Source organism: Sylvia atricapilla, chromosome 21, assembly GCF_009819655.1.
Source record: "Sylvia atricapilla isolate bSylAtr1 chromosome 21, bSylAtr1.pri, whole genome shotgun sequence".
Lineage (NCBI taxonomy): Eukaryota > Metazoa > Chordata > Aves > Passeriformes > Sylviidae > Sylvia > Sylvia atricapilla.
In genome coordinates, this window is record NC_089160.1 from 3,999,756 (window position 1) to 4,017,367 (window position 17,612).

General features: G+C 56.0%; 3 protein-coding genes across 6 annotated transcripts in view; 1 reads left to right on the forward strand and 2 right to left on the reverse strand.

Moving 5' to 3' along the window:
• Nucleotides 1–12,241, forward strand: part of ZMYM3 (zinc finger MYM-type containing 3) — a 33,223-nt gene extending 20,982 nt beyond the window's left edge. The window contains exons 12-25 of one of the 3 annotated variants that reach the window (XM_066333990.1): nt 3–175; nt 603–768; nt 4,446–4,504; nt 5,048–5,216; nt 5,814–5,929; nt 6,086–6,260; nt 6,797–6,943; nt 7,668–7,771; nt 8,161–8,329; nt 8,451–8,602; nt 9,056–9,170; nt 10,036–10,290; nt 10,375–10,492; nt 10,898–12,241. In XM_066333990.1, coding sequence (XP_066190087.1) covers nt 3–175; nt 603–768; nt 4,446–4,504; nt 5,048–5,216; nt 5,814–5,929; nt 6,086–6,260; nt 6,797–6,943; nt 7,668–7,771; nt 8,161–8,329; nt 8,451–8,602; nt 9,056–9,170; nt 10,036–10,290; nt 10,375–10,492; nt 10,898–11,096 — 2,117 coding nt within the window. In that variant the 3' untranslated portion in view covers nt 11,097–12,241. Of the gene's footprint in view, nt 1–2; nt 176–602; nt 769–4,445; nt 4,505–5,047; nt 5,217–5,813; nt 5,930–6,085; nt 6,261–6,796; nt 6,944–7,667; nt 7,772–8,160; nt 8,330–8,450; nt 8,603–9,055; nt 9,171–10,035; nt 10,291–10,374; nt 10,493–10,897 lie in introns of those variants that run through there. The other 2 variants (XM_066333991.1, XM_066333992.1) reach the window with 2 other exon arrangements.
• Nucleotides 12,242–12,557: 316 nt separating this feature from the next.
• On the reverse strand, nt 12,558–13,758 carry LOC136370543 (gap junction alpha-3 protein-like). Its single transcript, XM_066334014.1, has one exon. It carries the CDS (start codon nt 13,661–13,663, stop codon nt 12,767–12,769), a length of 897 nt encoding a protein of 298 aa, XP_066190111.1. The 5' UTR covers nt 13,664–13,758; the 3' UTR covers nt 12,558–12,766.
• Nucleotides 13,759–14,430: 672 nt separating this feature from the next.
• GJB1 (gap junction protein beta 1) lies at nt 14,431–17,374 on the reverse strand. 2 transcript variants are annotated; one of them, XM_066334013.1, is made up of 2 exons: nt 17,308–17,374; nt 14,431–15,415 (listed from the first exon to the last, which is right to left on the reverse strand). In XM_066334013.1, the coding sequence occupies exon 2, from the start codon at nt 15,401–15,403 to the stop codon at nt 14,564–14,566; it is 840 nt and encodes a 279-aa protein (XP_066190110.1). In that variant the 5' UTR covers nt 15,404–15,415; nt 17,308–17,374; the 3' UTR covers nt 14,431–14,563. The 2 variants fall into 2 exon arrangements, with proteins under 2 accessions (XP_066190110.1, XP_066190109.1); XM_066334012.1 differs by lacking the exon at nt 17,308–17,374 and adding an exon at nt 16,102–16,260.
• Nucleotides 17,375–17,612: the final 238 nt, after the last annotated feature.

Consider the following 17,612-nt stretch of genomic DNA (forward strand, 5'->3'; position numbering starts at 1 on the left):
AGGGTGTGTGCTTCTTTACAAACAGGATTTCACCAAGAACCTGGGCCTGTGCTGCATCACCTGCACCTACTGTTCTCAGACCTGCCAGCGGGCGGTCACCGAGCAGCTGGAGGGCAGCACCTGGGACTTCTGTAGTGAAGACTGCAAAAGCAAATACTTGCTCTGGTACTTCAAGGTCAGTATTGGCACTGGCAGCTTGTGCTAAGTGCTGTGGTGGGCACAGCACCCAGATAAGTGGGCATTGCACTGAGGAAGTTCGCACTGCTGGAGTCTGGCTGGCACTGCTGCGGAGAACCTGGCACTGCTGGAGTCCTGCCCGGCAATGACGGGACACTGCTACGGGGAAGCTCATGTAGCTGGAGTCCCCAGCTGATCCTGCCAGACAGAGCACTGCACTGAGGAAGCTCACAGTGCTGGATCCGCGGCCAGTGCTGCTGGGAGAAGTTCGCACCGCTGGAGTCCCTGGCTGGCAGTGGCAGGGCACTGCTGTGGGGAAGCTCACTGCACCTTGTGATGTGCACCTTTCACTGGAGAGTTGTGTTGCACTCGGAGGGGGTGTGGTTAGTTACTCGTTGTTTCTCTCCTGCTGATGCGGGCTTTAGGCAGCTCGGTGCCATGCCTGCAAGCGTCAGGGGAAGCTGCTGGAAACCATCCACTGGCGGGGGCAAATCAAACACTTCTGCAACCAGCAATGTCTGCTGCGATTTTACAATCAACAGAACCAGCCCAACCTGGACACGCAGAAGGGGCCCGAGAGCCTGCTGAACAGTGAGTAGGAGGGAGGGAGGGGACCTGCATAGCTCAGTCTGAGACACACAGGGAAGACTCAACAGCAGGGGGTGGAAGCTGCCTGCCCGGGACTGGAGGAGACGCTAGGGAACAATCCTGCACTGGCCCCTGGGGGGGAAAGGACGGAGTGGGACCTAATGGGCTTCTCCATCTCTAACATCTATGGTTCTATGACACACAGGGCCCAGACGGGAGGAGCCGGTGCCAGCGTGCTGCCTGTAGCTCACACTCTTAGCGAGGATACTCAGGGATTTAACATCCTCAAGTTGCCAGCGGAGAGCTCGATTTAAAGGGTTAGGGGACAGCGTGGTTTGGCATGACAATCCACCTGCAGCCCCACACCACCTCCGAGCTGTGACCTTCTCAGATCTCATAAACTAATCTGGATTGGGCCAGGTCAGTGCTTGGATGGGAAACATTCAAGGACAAAGAAGGGTGCTGCAGGAAGTGGTGCTGGTGATGCTGTAGGTGGGCTCTCCTTCAGCCAGAGCTGAACCTAGAACGGTCTTGAAGGGAGCGCTGAGCCGCTGGAGGCAGTGTCTTGTGATGTTAGATTGGAGTCCTACCACTTACCCAAAGTTCACTGCAGCTTTGGGGAGTTGCCAACCTTGTGTCCCAGATAACCCCATTCTGCATCCATGGAGTTCCAGCTGGAGAGGAGATTTTCGCTGCCTGTTGCCCCATTTCCTATCATTAACTCAAGCCAGTTCCTTATGGAAGATTGCAAAGTGCTTTGGGATCCCTCAGGATGGAAGGTGCTCCTAGTGACAGTGACAAGACACCACGTGGCCTTCGGACACCTGCAGTCTCATTCTGCTTGGTCTTTTGCAAGGCCACAATCTCCTGGGTGACCTGGGGATATAGTTAAAGTGCTTGCAGCTTATGGTGAGACTTGCTTCAGTGCATCAAGCTTCAGCACATACCTGCATCACAGGTTCAGGGCTTTGCTGGCCTCCCTGGAATTTCATGATGCCTATAACCCTGGCTAGGGTGTGCCAAGGAGGGGAAACCAAGACAAGGACCTTCACATGAGAGACCTCATCTTCCATCTCCAGACTCTTGAAGTTCTTCCCCTGACTGTAGTGCGTTGATCATAGGACAGGGGAAGCTCCAGATGTCATTGCTGCTTAGGCAGCAAAGCAGAGCTGCTGTGCCAGAAGCAGCAGGTTCCCCCAGCTAGGGGAAGCCCAACTTGCCTTCCAAGAGCCATGCCCCATAACAGGCTGCGTGAGGTGGCAGCACACTGGAGTGACCTGGATAAGGAACTGTTGGTTTCTGCTGCCACAGGGGTGCCCATGGGAATTCTGTTCAGTTCAGTGTTCTGCTGCCCAAGGGCAGAAGAGGTGTGTGACGTGCTGCTTCCTGTAGCTCACCAAGTGATTCCACAGCCCTAGCCATGCTGTTCCATTTGTCCTCTACTGTCAAAGCATTCACTTTTGAGAGATCTGTAACATGGCTTTTGGGACACAGGCACAGTGGGCAAGCTCTGCCTGCAGAGGGAAGCATGTTTCACGCTGTTTAGCTGTTGTCTCCTTGGAGCCATGGACCACAAGACTGAGAAGTACCTTCACCACCACCACCAACCAGGAGAGTCTCAGGCCTCCACCACCACATCTCTGGAGGCCCCACAGAACTCTGCTGCTTGGTATGTGGGGCACCACTCTTCACTGTGCTTCAGCTGCATCTTTGTGCAACCTCTAAGGACTAAAGCAAGCCAAGGAAAAACTTGTCATCAGCTGTCAGCTGAGCACAAGTTCCAGACTGCCCCAGCAGTTGCTGTGCTTAGTGGATGCTGCTGGTGGAACTGGTCCCTCTGTATGCTCTGGCACACCAGTTCCCTGCCAGGCATGGGGTAGCTGTGGACATCCTTGCCCCAGGACTGTGGCATACTGCTGAGTTTGCAAAGGAAGGATACTGAAGCCAGGACCCCCTTGCACAGAGAGCTTTCCAGCCCAACTGTGCTGTGCAGGGGATTTTGGGAGGACTAGCTTCTGTGTGGTCTCCTGTGGACCTCACAGCTGTGTTGCCAGCTCGGGAAAGACTATTTGGATTTCAGGCTCTTGTTGGACAGAGCAGCTTATTCTTGCTTACTCTCTTGTAGCTATTGATTCCCCAAAACCATTAATTCCTGTGATCCAATGGCTGGTAGCAGTCTGATGATCCTGAGCGTTCTTGTAGCTGATCATAGAAGCAGACATTCCCTTGCTGGGAACAGTTTATGTAGTGTTATGTAGTGTGGGATTGAGGAGCTTCTGCTTCAAAACTGGGTCCAAACGCTTCCAAGAGGAGCTGGCTCTGCACTGGGTTGTCCAGCTGGAGAGGGTAGAAGTCACAGTTGTGGCAGGCAGTGCCTTGATAGCTCCTTGTTGTTGCTGGAATGAGAATAAAGAGCAAGCTGCAGCTTTCCTGGAAGCCTGGACACATAGCACAGGGCAGGAGAATCTTGTTTTCTTTAGTCCTAAATCATTGGCCAGCGGGGCAATCATGTTTGCTTTAGATTCTGCTGCAGCAGAAATTCTGTTCATGTGCCATAGCTTGTCTTTTCTCATTCAGGCCATTGTGTTTCCTATCTGGACCTGCTTTCCATCCCGTTTGGGTAGTCAGGGTGAGTTCTTGGCCCCTGAGCTTGCTGCAGATCCTTTGGCTGAATGCTTAGCTGCAGAACAGGGAGCTTCCTCCAGATGGGATTCATCTGTTGCCCCCTGTGGTGGTCAGCAAGTGCAGCCTGATGGGCCTCAAATTGTACAAGTATTATCCTGCATTTCCTTGGGTCAGAGGAAGTCTTCACAGTGCGAATGTCCCTGTGTTGGACCTTTAGGAATCTGGGTCTTTCCTGAAGGATCTGTCTGTGTATAAGAGCTGTGAATGGACCCGCCATTGCCTTTGGGTGCTGGGGCTTGCTGCTGTCCTTGCAGGGGTCTCCTTCATGCAGGGCCCACCAGTTGAAGGCAATTGTTTTTGCCAGTCACATGGGTAAGAAGGGATCATTGGAGACTGGGATGGAGATGCTCTGTTAGCTCATCAGCCTTTGAGATGGGTGCAGGTTTTCTGCAGAGCACGAGCTGGAATTATCATCCAAGGCAGGGTGATACTGTCACCACCTGAGACCAGCGTCTGCCACATGTGCCTCTTACCTGCAGGTGATCCTCTTTTTCCTTAGGGGAATAGACTGCATCCCTAGGGCTGGAGCAAAGCTGTCTCTCTGCTTTCTGGGATTTCTCATAATGCTGCTACTAGCTCTGTCACCTTCTTCCTAGGGATCTCGAAGCACTTTGCCAAGATACTTGTTGCAGGGATATGGAGGCACAGGGAGGGGCCATGGCTCGGTACAGCAAGCCAATAGGCAGAGCTGGGATTAGAGCCCTGGATTCCTCTCTCTACAAGGGGCTGGGATTTCTCCTGACCTGCTGTGATGGGGAAGGGGTGGACCGTAAGGGAGCACAAAATGACATGGGAATAACTTGATTTTGGAGTTGTAGTGTCTTCTGAAGTGTTAGGGCTAGAGATTGTGGAAACATTAACTGTTCCTGGAGTGGCCAGGAGCAGTTTCTGGGGAGCCTATCCCTGCTCTCTGGCTGCTTGCACCTCCAGTCCCAGCAGTGGGACATGTTGGCCCAGGAGCTCTTGGACTTAAGAATTGTTGCTTTCTCTTACAGGTCAGACTTCAGATCCAAAACCAGCTGTCCCTTCCCCACAGAAGGCAGAAACTAACATGGTAAGACCCAGTGGAGGTAGGAGTTTGCCAGACAAAGAGACTGTCCCCAAAGAGAAGACAGTTCTGCCATTACTCAGAGAGATTTCATTCTTCTACAATCAATGCATTTTGAGATGTCTGTAGTAGTAGGAGATAAAAAGAACTCCTAGGAAGGCAGCATCAACATATCTCCTGCAAGGGGGAAGAATAACTGTTCCCCAGGAATCAGTGATGAACTCCAGAATATGAGTGGCACTGGCTCCTCTTTGCACAGTGCTTTCCTGTGCCTGGATATAGTTGCTGTCCCACTGTTCCCCTCTACCCCATGGGACAGGAAGCCACCATTGCTGGGCTCCTGGCACAGCAGAGGCAGCACACAGGCTTGCAGCCTGCCAGGAACAGCTTGGCAGTCTTTCATCATAGCCTGACGACAGGGGTGTACGTGGTTGGGGACTGCCAGGCTCCAGGAGGTGCTTTGGGAGTCATTCCATCTGCATCTGTAGTAGGGAAGAGACTGTGCTGCCTTAGGTGGACACCAACCTCCTGCTTTCTGCATTTCCCCAGCTGTCAGCAAAGGCCTCCTCAGCCCAAGCATCTCCAGCTGTGCCACCTCCTGCCCCACCTCTGGTTCCAGCCACCCCTCGGAAAAACAAAGCTGCCATGTGTAAACCACTGATGCAGAACAGGGGCGTCTCCTGCAAGTTTGAAATGAAGTCCAAAGGATGTCAGACAGGTAGGAAAACAACACTTAACTGTAGGATTGCAGGGGCATTTTTGAAAGGCAAGTGCCACGTTCCCTGCTCCAGACTAGCTGTGAATCCAGCCTGAAATGCTGCACAGTGGGCTGGGTGTTTGACACTGTGCTGAGGAGTCTCTGTGCAGGTGCAGGGCACCACATGGCAGGGCTGGGGTTAGGGAAAGCAGCAGCATCACCAACAAAAGAGATGTAGAGAGCTCTGTAGCATGATCCTACCTCTTGTGGGACAGCTCCTGTTCCTCTGGAGATCATTAGCTTGTCTGAGGGCTGTCTGCTAAACAGGTTCCACTCTAGTTCCTGTTGGAGGTGTGTGTATGTGGTCTGCAGCATATGCAAGACAACTAGACCCCTTAGCAGAGCTGTGTAAGAGCAGGATTTGTACTTCTGGCTAAGGCAAGCCACTCTTGTTGCTGGCCTTGACTTGCTGCTATTCCAGCTCTGTCCCTGAATTACAGAAGCTGGTGGCTGAAAGGGCTGTGATGCTGGATGGCTGGGGGCATGGCAGCCTGCAGCAGAGTTGGGTGGAGGAGCTTCTGGGATTTAGGTCACTGATGTATTTTTTGCTCTTGTCAGAGGCTGACTGGAAGCCCCAGCTGGTTGTGTTGCCAATCCCCGTCCCGATCTTCGTGCCTGTGCCTATGCATATGTACTGCCAGAAAGTACCTGTGCCTTTCTCCATGCCTGTCCCGGTAAGCAACAGCTTCACCTGCTCGTGTTCTCCTACTGCTGTGATCCTGCCTTGCTGAAGTCTCCCTGCTTCTCTGTTCATGCTTTTCTTCTGCCTCTGCTTTTGTGTCAGTGTACTGAATGTCAGTTTTCTCTGCCTGGTGTGCTGCTGTCCACAGGTGCCTGTGCCAATGTTCCTGCCCACCACACTGGAGAGCACAGAGAAGATTGTGGAGACAATTGAGGAACTGAAGGTGAAGATCCCCTCCAATCCCCTAGAGGCTGACATCCTGGCCATGGCTGAGATGATTGCAGAGGCTGAGGAGCTGGACAAGGCCTCCTCGGACCTGTGTGGTAGGTTCTGCCATGGCTTGGTCTGATCCAACAGCTGGGATCAGGGGGGCTCTATCTCTTGGAGCTAAAACAGCTGCTGGGATTATGGCTCTCTGGAAGCCTTTGAAAAGGAAGCAGGGAAGAGCAAGTCCTCAGCTTCTGCTGGGGAAGTATGAGAAGGGAAGAGCTGCAGCAGGGAGCAGTGTCTCCCACTGTCCGTTTTGGGGGTGCCAGTCTTGTGGCACATGTGCAGCTCTCTTATTCAGGTGGCTGTTCAGATTCATCCCTAAAGCAGCTTCCATGCTACAGAATGGTGCAGCCCTGGTCTTGCAGGTTTATTTACTTGGGGGCTGCATTCCTACAAATCAGTGATGGGGGTTGTGGCTGGGGAGACAAAAGCCTTGCAATGTCTTGCTGCCCAGGGAAAGCTGGACAGCTCAGGTGTCATGGGACTGCTCTGAGCACAGGGACCTCGACTTCATTTTCCAGCTATCACAGGGAAAACAGACAAAAGACTTTCAAGAAAGTTGTGTTTACAATGAACTTCTTCATTTCAGACCTGGTGAGTAACCAGAGTGCAGAGGGTCTCCTGGAGGACTGTGATCTGTTTGGACCAGCACGGGATGATGTGTTGGCTATGGCTGTCAAGATGGCAAATGTCCTCGATGAGCCGGGCCAGGACCTGGAGGCTGACTTCCCTAAGAGTAAGAGCTGGGTGACACGGGTATGCAGGGCTGCTGAGGGTCCTCCCACTGCCCTCAGTTGTGGGCATTTACCTCCCCATGCCCTCTGACTGACCAGGTGTGAGAGCCCTGCAGTGACTGGTTGCAGCAGGAGTGGGGAGGCAACCACTTCTGGAGTGTATGCTTGTCCAGACTAAACTTACCTGTTGTGAACATAAAATCCAGAGAAGGGGGAATAAGAAGCTGAGCAGGGCAGCAGCACTGGTGTATTTATGAATGATGATTCCAGAGGATCCAGCAAAACGAGAAACCTAGACAGGCATGGCATCCTGAGAAATGGCAGAATTGCTGTCTGTTAACAGAGGGTGGAAGAAGAGGCAGGGACTTGGAGGAGCACAACAGTGCTAATGCTAGTAGCAAACAACAGAATTGAGATACCTGTGCCAGACTGGTCAGGACACAGTACTGGCCTGGCACCAGGCAATGAGGAATGTTCCTCAGGTTTAAAAAATAAACCAACAAAAAACTGTCAGAAAGGAAAATGTGGGGTTCTGGATATTCTGAGAAATTTTAGCATTGTCTGCCAGAGCTTTATTTCCTTTGTTGGGCTGTGGCTAAAAGTTCATGCCAGGCAGTGGTAGAGGATGAGAAGTGTTCCATGTTCATTTTGCTGTAAAAATCAGGCCAGCACAGGGGGCAGGATGAGAATTCTCAGCTGAGCCCTTCTGCCTGTGTTTCCTTTCAGACCCTCTAGACATCAACCCCAGTGTGGATTTCCTCTTTGACTGTGGGCTGGTGGGACCAGATGATGTGTCCACGGAGCAAGATCTGCCTCGAGCTGTCCGGAAGGTGAGTTCTCTGTGGGTACTCCCTGCTTAAAGCCCTTTGGGTCTGGAGTGTGAGCTGCCACCTGGGAGGCACAAGGTGGATTTAGAGTCTTTGGTGTGCTGGGGAGGTTGTGCCCTCTCCCTTCAGGGCATGGTTGGCCTTTGGGCCACTCCTTGAGTGAAAATACTTGCTTATCACTTCGGAGGAACTTTGAATGCTGCAAGTCATGTGACAGCTGGTCTCTTTCTTGCCTGTGACACTTGCAACTAAGGAGCTTTGTTGGCTTGGCTGCCAGCAGAACAATGCCTGGTCCCATGGCACACTGTAGGGAGCTGACAGTCAGCAGATGTGAGGGGCAGCCAGGACCTGTCCCAGGTAGGTGCTCAGTCTCACAGAATACCTCTCTGCAGGGGCAGAAGCGCCTGGTGCTCTCTGAAAGCTGTTCCCGGGACTCCATGAGCAGCCAGCCCAGCTGTACAGTGCTCAACTTCTCGTATGGTGTGAATGCCTGGAAGTCCTGGGTACAAGCCAAGTATGCAGGGGGAGAAACCAGCAAGGGAGAGGAGCTACGCTTTGGCCGTAAGTGCCCTGTCTGGATGCAGTGGGATGGCAGAAACCTCCCAGAAACTGGACCTTGGGGTGTTGAGGTGTTCTTGTCCTTGTAGGCTGTTGTCTGAGGCTGCTATGCTTCTCTCTGCAGCCAAGCCCATGAGGATCAAGGAAGATATCTTAGCCTGCTCAGCAGCTGAGCTCAACTATGGCCTGGCCCAGTTTGTCAAGGAGATAACGCGGCCCAATGGGGAGCGCTATGAACCAGACAGCATCTATTACCTCTGCCTTGGCATCCAGCAGGTGAGAGAGGCCTTGCTGCCCTCAAGTCCTCTACAGCAAGACTTGGGGGTCAGATTTGGTAAAGGGGAGCTTATACCCTTCATTCTGCCTTCTGGGGACCCAAAGAGGCTGGCTGGACTCTCCTTCAGTGCCTCAGCCCAGGACAGCATCCCACGTGGTTTGGTCTTTGGTCCCAAACTCAGAGGGTAGGGTGGCAACTGTTCCCCAGCCTTGCACCCTTCTTGCACATCTCTAAGGAGGGCTGGGAGATCTCCCCAAACTCAGGCCCTTCTTCAGCACCAAATTTGCTTTGCCATGCCCCAGAGTTTTCCTTGCAGCTCTCAGAAGTGCCTGCCCAGCAGCTCTGGTGGTGCAAGGAGGGGTGCTCTGCATGTGTGCTCTGGGCTCTCTGGGGAGGGTTTGCCTTCCAGGTGCTGCTGTGTTTCTCTTGACTGTGTGTTCTGTCCTTTCTAGTACCTGCTCGAGAACAATCGTATGGTGAATATATTTACAGACCTTTACTACTTGACATTCGTGCAGGAGCTGAACAAGTCTCTGAGTGGCTGGCAGCCCACAGTCTTACCAAATAGTACGTGTCTTCAGAGTACCTTCAGTCCCCACATATATCCAGTTTGTGCTTGTAGCCTTGGATCCTCTGGCCTGATTGTGCTCCCCCAGCTTCAACCTTGGCACAGGCAGCACAGTCCTGCTGTGTGTTGAGGTCATACTGACCCAAACCAACTGCAGAGCCAGTGTGGTTTACGCTTCAGCAGCTTCTGTTACCCACAGTCAGGGTAGTTGGGAGCAGAGCATGTGTGCTTTGTATCCTGGGACAATTTGAAAACCCTTCACACTGATGTCTCCACCCTTTGACAAAGGAGGATGCCACACCAGGAGGCACATGGATGGGCCTTGCACACGGTGCTAGGCCTTGACCAAGGTTGCTGTGCTGCTGCCTCATGAATGGACCAACTCAGAGCTCTGCAGAGGCTTTTCATGATGCTGTGATCTGGGCTGCCTTCCCTGCTGTCTTGTCAGTAGTTAGTTCATAGATGCAGCCTCATCTCTGCAGATTGCCTATCCCAGGCAGAGGCATTTGACTCCAGACCTGTGTATCTAGGCAGGAGCTGGCCAGATCTCTCCTGCCTGCTGCTTTTCCTTTATCATCTCTTTATGAGTGTGGTGGAGTACTGACCCGGAGCTCACTTTTTAGCCATCTATAGTGATGAGCAGTTAGGATTTATTTGGGTTCTCACCTGTGGTTTGGCTGGGATCTGGAGAGGTTTATGGCTGGGCAGAGCTCTAGCTCTGCTGGTGGCTCTGGAGAAATAACCTTGTGAAAAAAGAGGTGCTGTGAAGCATGAGTCTTTTGCAGTGAGTTTTCCTGGGCAGGGTGAAGGGATTGCCACAAAGCCACTGCTGCTGTAACCTGGTTCTCTCTCTCTCTCTTGCAGACACAGTTTTCTCCCGTGTGGAGGAGGAGCACCTCTGGGAGTGCAAACAGCTGGGTGTTTACTCACCTTTTGTGCTTCTCAACACCCTTATGTTCTTCAACACTAAATTCTTCGGGCTGCAGACAGCAGAGGAGCACATGCAGCTCTCCTTCACCAACGTGGTGCGCCAGTCCCGCAAGTGCACCACGGCCCGAGGCATGACAAAGGTGGTGAGCATCCGCTACTACGCTCCTGCCAAGCAGAAGAAAAGCCGAGGTGGGTCTGGGGGGACACGTCTGTTCCTTTCCCTGCATCCCCCATCAGGATCCAGCCATGATCCAGCTCTCTCCCTTTCTGCAGATGGCGGGTCGGGAAAACGGAAGCGTGATGAGGAGGTGCCAGTGCTGGAGCAGCGGGAGAACAGGATGAATCCTCTCCGATGCCCAGTCAAGTTTTATGAGTTTTATCTCTCCAAATGGTGAGGCTTTCTCTGGAGTAGAGGCATGTGTCATTTTGGGGTTACATGTTAGTTTTGATGGAAACCTGTGGAGTGACTGCTGCTCTCCAGACATTTGTACATGAGCATGCAGTGTTGCCCAGGCTCTGTGCTGCTTGACTAGACCAAGTTTAACAGAATGCTTCTCTCTGGCTTCTTCCACTTCTTGCCCTTCTCCAGATTGGCAGGAATGTGCAGTAGGAGTCCAGTGCTTGGGTGTTAGGGGATTTTAGCCTTGAACAAGGAGCTGTAGCTGCTTATCCTACTGAATGATGAGAGGCTGTGATGAGGTGTGAACGCCCCTTTCTAAGCAGACATCAGACCAGGCTGTCTGAGCCCCTGAAGCTGCTGTCCCAGGTGATGTCTCACCCTCCTCTCTCTCCACAGTCCCGAGAGCGTGCGGAACCGCAACGATGTGTTCTACCTGCAGCCGGAGCGGTCGTGCATCGCCGAGTCCCCGCTGTGGTACTCGGTGATCCCCATGGACCGCAGCATGCTGGAGAGCATGCTGAACCGCATCCTGGCCGTCAAGGAGATCTACGAGGAGCACAGTCGGCTCAGCAGCCTGGAGGATGACATGGACTAAGGGCGAGGTGCTGCCGGACTGGCTGCACTCCAGCCCTGGACACCTCATCTTGCTGCTTCCCATTGCAGGGCAGGGGCCGTGCAGCATAGGTGGGGATGGTGCTGCAGCACTGCTGTCACTGCATCATTACCAGACTTGGACCTCTCATCCTGCTCGTTACAGGCATCCCCTAGATACGTGGCCCCCTCACTCAGCTCTGTCTCCAGTTTTGGCTGCTGGGTGAGCCATCTTCCCCAGGGCCCATTCCCATGGCACAGGAGTGGCAGAGTCCCTGGGGCAGCTCGCCTTGCCCACCCCTGTCCCACCCCTGTCCCTACCCCTCTCTCCCCATGCCCCAGAGCAGAAATTGCACAAAATCCAGTGCACCATTGGACCAGTGGCCCCCGAAGCTTTTACTTCCCTCTTCCTTTAGCATTCCCTCACAAGGCTGGAGGTATCAAGGCAGGAACACTAGCTCTGCTGCTGGGGCAGGATTGTCTTTTCAAACCAGGGGGCATGGGCCACAGGCAGCCTGAGAATTTTTGTCCTGGGTTGGGAGGGATTTAGTTTGATTGCAGGGAGTGGATGGAGCTTGCACTGGAATTTGTGGGCAGAGATCTGGCCTTGCCACAGGCACACCTCCCTTGTGTGCAGCCAGGATCCCTGCCTCTCTTTGGTCAATATTTGCTGAACCTGCTGAAAATTGATGGGGATGGGTCTGTGCTAGTGCTGCCCCGCTCTCCCCAGTGTTCCCTGTCGTGGTGTAAGGACCCTCCCCTGTGCAAGGTGCCATCAGTGGGAACCTCCACTCCAGCCAGGGGCCCAGGCATTTGCTGGCAGAAGCAGGGAGCCCTGCCTGGCCTCCCCCTCCCTCCCACAGCCACAGGCTGCCAGCACCCTGCCCAGGGCAAGTCTGGCTCCAGCTGTGCCACTCTGTGCTGCTTCCTGCCCCTTCTCGTGTTCTGGTCAGTTTTCTTGAGCTGTACATGAGTCTCCTGTTGAGCCTGTATATATTGTTCTGGGCTCTGGCCTGAGGCCATCTGTTCTCTGTGTCCATGTGGAGAGTGAGCTGCTCGCCAGTCTTGTTGTAGTGATGCCAGGGCGGTAGGACTAACCCTGTGTCTCTGGAAAACATTCATTTCAAATAAAGATGTGGAAAACTAGCAGCCCCTGGTTTTTCCCCCTGGGCATTGTAGAACAGTGTCCCTGTGCTGCTGCACACCTTGTTCCTGTCCATCCCAGCCTGCATTTCCTACCTTGCCTGGCCCCTGCTGTCCTGGCAAAACTGGCATGTGGTCATGGCCCCTGCCCCAGTGGCTACTGGTTGCCAGCATGGCATGCCCTGCCTGTCCCTGCCCTCAGTCCACAGTGTGCAGCCCCACCCAACCCAGCAGTGGCCCTGCCCTGGCCATGCAGGGTGGCTGTAGGATGGAGCAGCCGGAGAACAATGCCACAGTGCCTGTGAGCAGAGCAGGAGTCAAGTGAGGTGCAGTAAGTGTTTTATTTTCTCCCCCTTCCAAGCTCTACTCTCAGCCCTGCTGCTCCCAGGAGTGCCAGGAGCAGCTGAGCAGTGTCCCCAGGGCTGTGCCCAGCTCTCATGCTGGCCATGGGGTCCATGCCTTGGACCCGGCAGACGCTGGAGACGCAACCACCACTGTGCCCACCCATGCATTGACCATCCCCATTGACATTTACACTGCCAGGTCTGCTGTTCGCATGTCCCTGTGGGACCCACCAGCCACCCCTAGCCATGCACCTGCCTTCTTCAGTGGTGCCAACCCATGGGGGGGTCTGCCAGCAGGCAGGGGGCTGCCACTCCTGGGCAGAGTGACATAGGTGCTGCCAGGCCCTACAGGCCCACCAGGAGTGGTTAGGATGCGGGACTTGGGGCCTGGCCCCCGACGGCACTTGGTGAGACCCAGGTGGTAGATCTCCACCAGGTTGAGCAGCAAGGACACGCAGGCCACCCCCAGCATGAAGAGGATGAAGATGGTCTTCTCAGTGGGCCGGGAGATGTAGCAGTTGACTGTGTTGGGGCAGGGCCAGCGACTGCAGGTGTAGAGGGGCTTCAGCTGGAACCCATACAAGGCGTACTGGCCCACAATGAAGCCCACTTCCAGGAGAACCTTGAAGACAATGTTGCAGATGTAGGTCCTCAGGATGGCCCCCTGCATGCACACCCGTGCCCTCCTGTTCCCTGCAGGGAGCTGGGGCTGCCTGGGGCGCTGCCGCCTGGCCCTGCTGCTGGCCAGTGCTGCCGCTTGCTGCTGTGCCTTCTCCTCCAGATGCACCAGGTGCAGGATGTGGCCCAGATACACAAGGCTGGGGGTGGAGACAAAGATGATCTGCAGGACCCAGAAGCGGAGGTGGGAGATGGGGAAGGTGCTGTCATAGCAGGCATTTTGGCAGCCGGGCTGCTGCGTGTCACAGGAGAAGCCAGACAGCTCATCACCCCAGACCCGCTCCGCGGCTGCCCCCAGCACCAGGATGCGGAAGACGAAGAGGACAGTGAGCCAGACCTTGCCCACCACCGTGGAGTGCTCCTGGGCATTCTCCAGCAGCCGGCCCAGCAGGCTCCAGTCCCCCATGGCACGTGCTGTGGTGCCCTGCAAGACAGCCACCCTCCAGACACAGCCACCCCACAACCTGCCAAAATGCCACCCCACTCCCTGGTCAAGCAGGTGTGCACAGACCCAACCCAAGGCTGTCCCAGGGGTTCTCACGAGGAGGGCAGGGGGAGCAAAGGCCTCCAGCAGAGAGCTGGGAGCGCCACAGGGAAAAATCATGGTGGCAATCCAGCATGGGGACCTCTCACCGTAGATGGTGCGTGGGGCAAAGCCCAGTGCCTCTGTGCCGTCCCCTCCTGTCAGTGGGGTGATGGGGGATGATGGTGCGAGGCCCCTTCCCAGCAGCTGGTCCCCAGCTCCTCCGTGGGGTGTGGACAGGTCTGCCTGCTCCGTCTGTGCGGTCACCCAACGGCGGATATGGGGTTATTGGGGCATGAGGCAGCTGCGTGCCCCATTGGCTTTCATTGTGACTGGCACATGAAACAGCCACTGGGGAAACTTTTCCCCTCTATTTTTGGTCTGGGCACTTTTCTAATTATATTCGGGGCTGCAGGGGCTGATGCTGGGGGAGCGCAAGCCCTTGGACACTGATCAATGCCACCCAGGGGTCACTGGTTGCTGCTGGCTGCCAGGACAACACAGCCACAGCCCCAGCTCAGCCTTGGCACTGCAGCCCCCACAGCCCTTCGTGGCACCCACCAGGGCTTGGGTGCAGGGATGGACACCCCACACTGGCACCCCAGCTTCTGGCATATCCCAGCCAGAGCAGAAAGGAGGGAGGCAGCACCTGAGAATGGAGATTTAATGGCCCAAGATGCCCTCCTGGCCATCTAGGAGAGCCTGAGGGATGCTATCCTTGGGACAGGGACAGTAACAGGCTCACAGGGTGACTGTGGGGCTGGGGCCCCTGCAGTGGTGGCCCTAGCAGGCAGAGCAGCGGTCACCCTTCTCCTGCAGCCCAGAGTTGCGGCGCAGCATGTCCTTGAGGGAACCGTCCTGCTCTGTCAGCAGCTGGTTGATCTCGTTCTGCTTGTACTCAGAGGAATGCTTGTGCCCATAGAAGGAGCTCTTCCCCGACGTGGGGTTGGAGTGGTGCTGACCTCGGCGGGCACAGGCCCTCACCACCAGGTAGACCAGCTCTGCCATGTTGAGGATGATGCAGACACTGGAGGTGACCAGCATGAAGACAGTGAAGATGGTCTTCTCGGTGGGCCGGGAGATGAAGCAGTCGACAGTGTTGGGGCAGGGGTAAGCCTCGCACTTGACCAGCCGCATCATCTGGTAGCCTGGGTAGAGCATGTAGAAGATGTACATGAACACAGCCTCGAAGAGCAGCCTGAAGACCACGCTGCAGACGTACGTCCACCACAGCGAACCCGCTATGCGCATCTTGTGCTTCTTGACCTCTTCCATGTGCTTGGGATCCCCATGCCCTGTCAGCACCAGCAGCTTCTTCTCCTGGTGCTGCTGGTAGGCCACGTGCATGGCCACGAGAAGGGCTGGTGTGGTGACGAGGATGAGCTGCAGGGCCCACAGACGGATGTGGGAGATGGGGAAGAAGTGGTCATAGCAGACGCTGTTGCAGCCAGGCTGCTGGGTGTTGCAGGTGAAGGCAGATTTCTCATCCCCCCAGACGCTCTCGGCTGCCACCACCAACACCATTATCCGGAAGATGAAGATGACGGAGAGCCAGATCCGCCCAATGGCCGTGGAGTGACGGTTCACCCCGCTCAGCACCGTGTAGAGGCCGGCCCAATTCATCTTTTCTCACGTCTGCAGGAGAAAGCAGTGACAGCGTGTTAAGAGCAGGAAAGACCCCTGGCGGAGAGCCAGCAGGTCCTGGCTCCAGTGACAACAGCCCCAGGGAGGACCTGGGAGCAACTGAGTGGCAGCCCTGGTGGGTGGAGAGCAGAATCAACAGACAGGAAGATGGACAGACAGGAGCATGACAGCATGGCTTCTGCCCCTAACACATCTCAAAGCAGCGTTTTGGCCAGAGCAGGCAGGAGACTAGCTACCCCAGCAGTGCCAGATGCTCCAGTCCTGCCACCCTACACTGGCACAGGAATCCTGCTGCCGCAGAGAATGGGGGTGAAGCTCCCACACCTCCACAGGGACTCTCAGTACCCAGTGCTGAGCTCTTTGGCTAGGAATGATCCCAAGGAGCTTCATGGGCTCCACTGCACCAATGCGTCCCTTTGTCCTCCCATTACCTGCAGCAGCAGGGCCAGGGAGCCCTGAGCTGGGGGGCTCCCCCTGTGCAGCCCTGCACTGCCACTCTCCCAGAGCCATCCTTGCCCAGGGAACACAGGACGACCCCACTTCCCGAGCACAGACACCCACCCCACCAGAGCCACCCACTGGCACTGAGCAGCCCCGGGAGCCGCTTCCCACTCTCGCATGAGTCTGTGTGGCTGGGATCAGCCACCCCCCGTGCGGAGGGTCCTGGCCACGCGTACCTGCCGGTGAGGAAGGGTCCTCGCAAGCTGCCCTCAGCGACCCCTCTAAGGTCTCATGCCTCCCGCAGGAGAGCTCTGCTCCGCCTGCCCTCGTCTCTCTCTGCCACTGCCCTGCACTGGAAGTCATATGCCGCTTTATAAACTATTTACATACAATGGGGCCTTTATCAGCCCCTGAACAACACACTTCAGCATTCAGATCTAACGCCCTGACTTCCGCCCACCCTGGCCAAACAAAGTGCCTGTGTGCAGCATTCCCGCTGCTCGGCCCTGCACCCACTCCCACCTCCCCACCACGCCCCGCACCGACCACGGCCACAGCCCCCCCAGCCGCGGGCCACTCGGGGCTCTGCCCGGCGGGACCCACGGCACACACATCGCTGTGCCGCCCAGGCCACCCACGGGGTCCGGAGGTCCCCTTCCCAGGAGGCACGGCCAAGCTGCGTGCCCATCCCGCATGGACGGCACTGGAGCAGGGGTCTGGCAATGAGGACTGGTGGGCTACCGTGGGGCTGGGTGGCACCGGGTACCGCTGCTGTGAGTCCTGCCATCTCCTCAAGGCTCTGGTGCCAGCAGCGGCAGCGTCTGAGAGGGCATCGGAGCTGCCCCGCCTGTGCCGCTGGAGACGTGGGAGAAGGTCCAGAGAAGTGACGCTGGCTCTGCGCTTGGGGCAGCGTTCCTCCCCCGAGATGGACTCACTGACTTTGCCTTACTGCTCGGACTTGCTGGTGGGGACAACAATCCCTGTGCTCGCACAGCCCCCGTGCCCCTCAGGACTGGTGTCCCAGCCACACCGTCACACTGTGCCCTATCCCCAAAGAACAGTGCCACGTCCCTGGGGTTTTGTCCCCAGCCTCAGGTGAGGAGCAGCACACCCAGTAAACCCTACCAGATGGGTGCCTGTAGGTTGGCAGGGCAATTAGTGCCTTCCCAAATGCAACCTCCTCCCCTTAGCCCAAGGTGCGAGCACCCGCAGCTGTGCAAACGGTGGCGGCCAAAGCCCGTCCAGCAAAGTTGTGATTGCGCCGCTTGTGCCCACGCTGCTCCTCTCTCCCCACTCCCGCCATGAGGGCCAGCACTGCCGGCTCTCCTCTCCCAGGCCAGGGCCGAGCCCGCCTGTGGCCCCTACTCTGCCCTCCCTGGTCCTCCCCAGCTGGGGGACGTGCGGCCACCCTCGCAATGGTGCTGCGCCCTCCAGGTTCTCACCTCAATCACCGGGACAATCAATGCTCTTTGGTATTGCAGCACGCAGCTGGACTTTATACTGCCCTGCAGGCACGTCACCCACCCCCCTCCCAAACAGCCTTGCTCCTTCCACGGCTCGCCCAGTAAACACCGCAGGTGTGTCAAGCCTGGCTCCTACCCACCCACATCCACCGCCGCAGCTGAGCATCCCCTGGGGCCAGCCCTGGGGCCACTGCAGCATCGGGGCAGGGCCAGCCCCTCAGAATGGTCCCCGGGGCGATTTCTGGTCCCCGTGGCCCCACTCCCCTGCTGTGAGCATCCTTCCC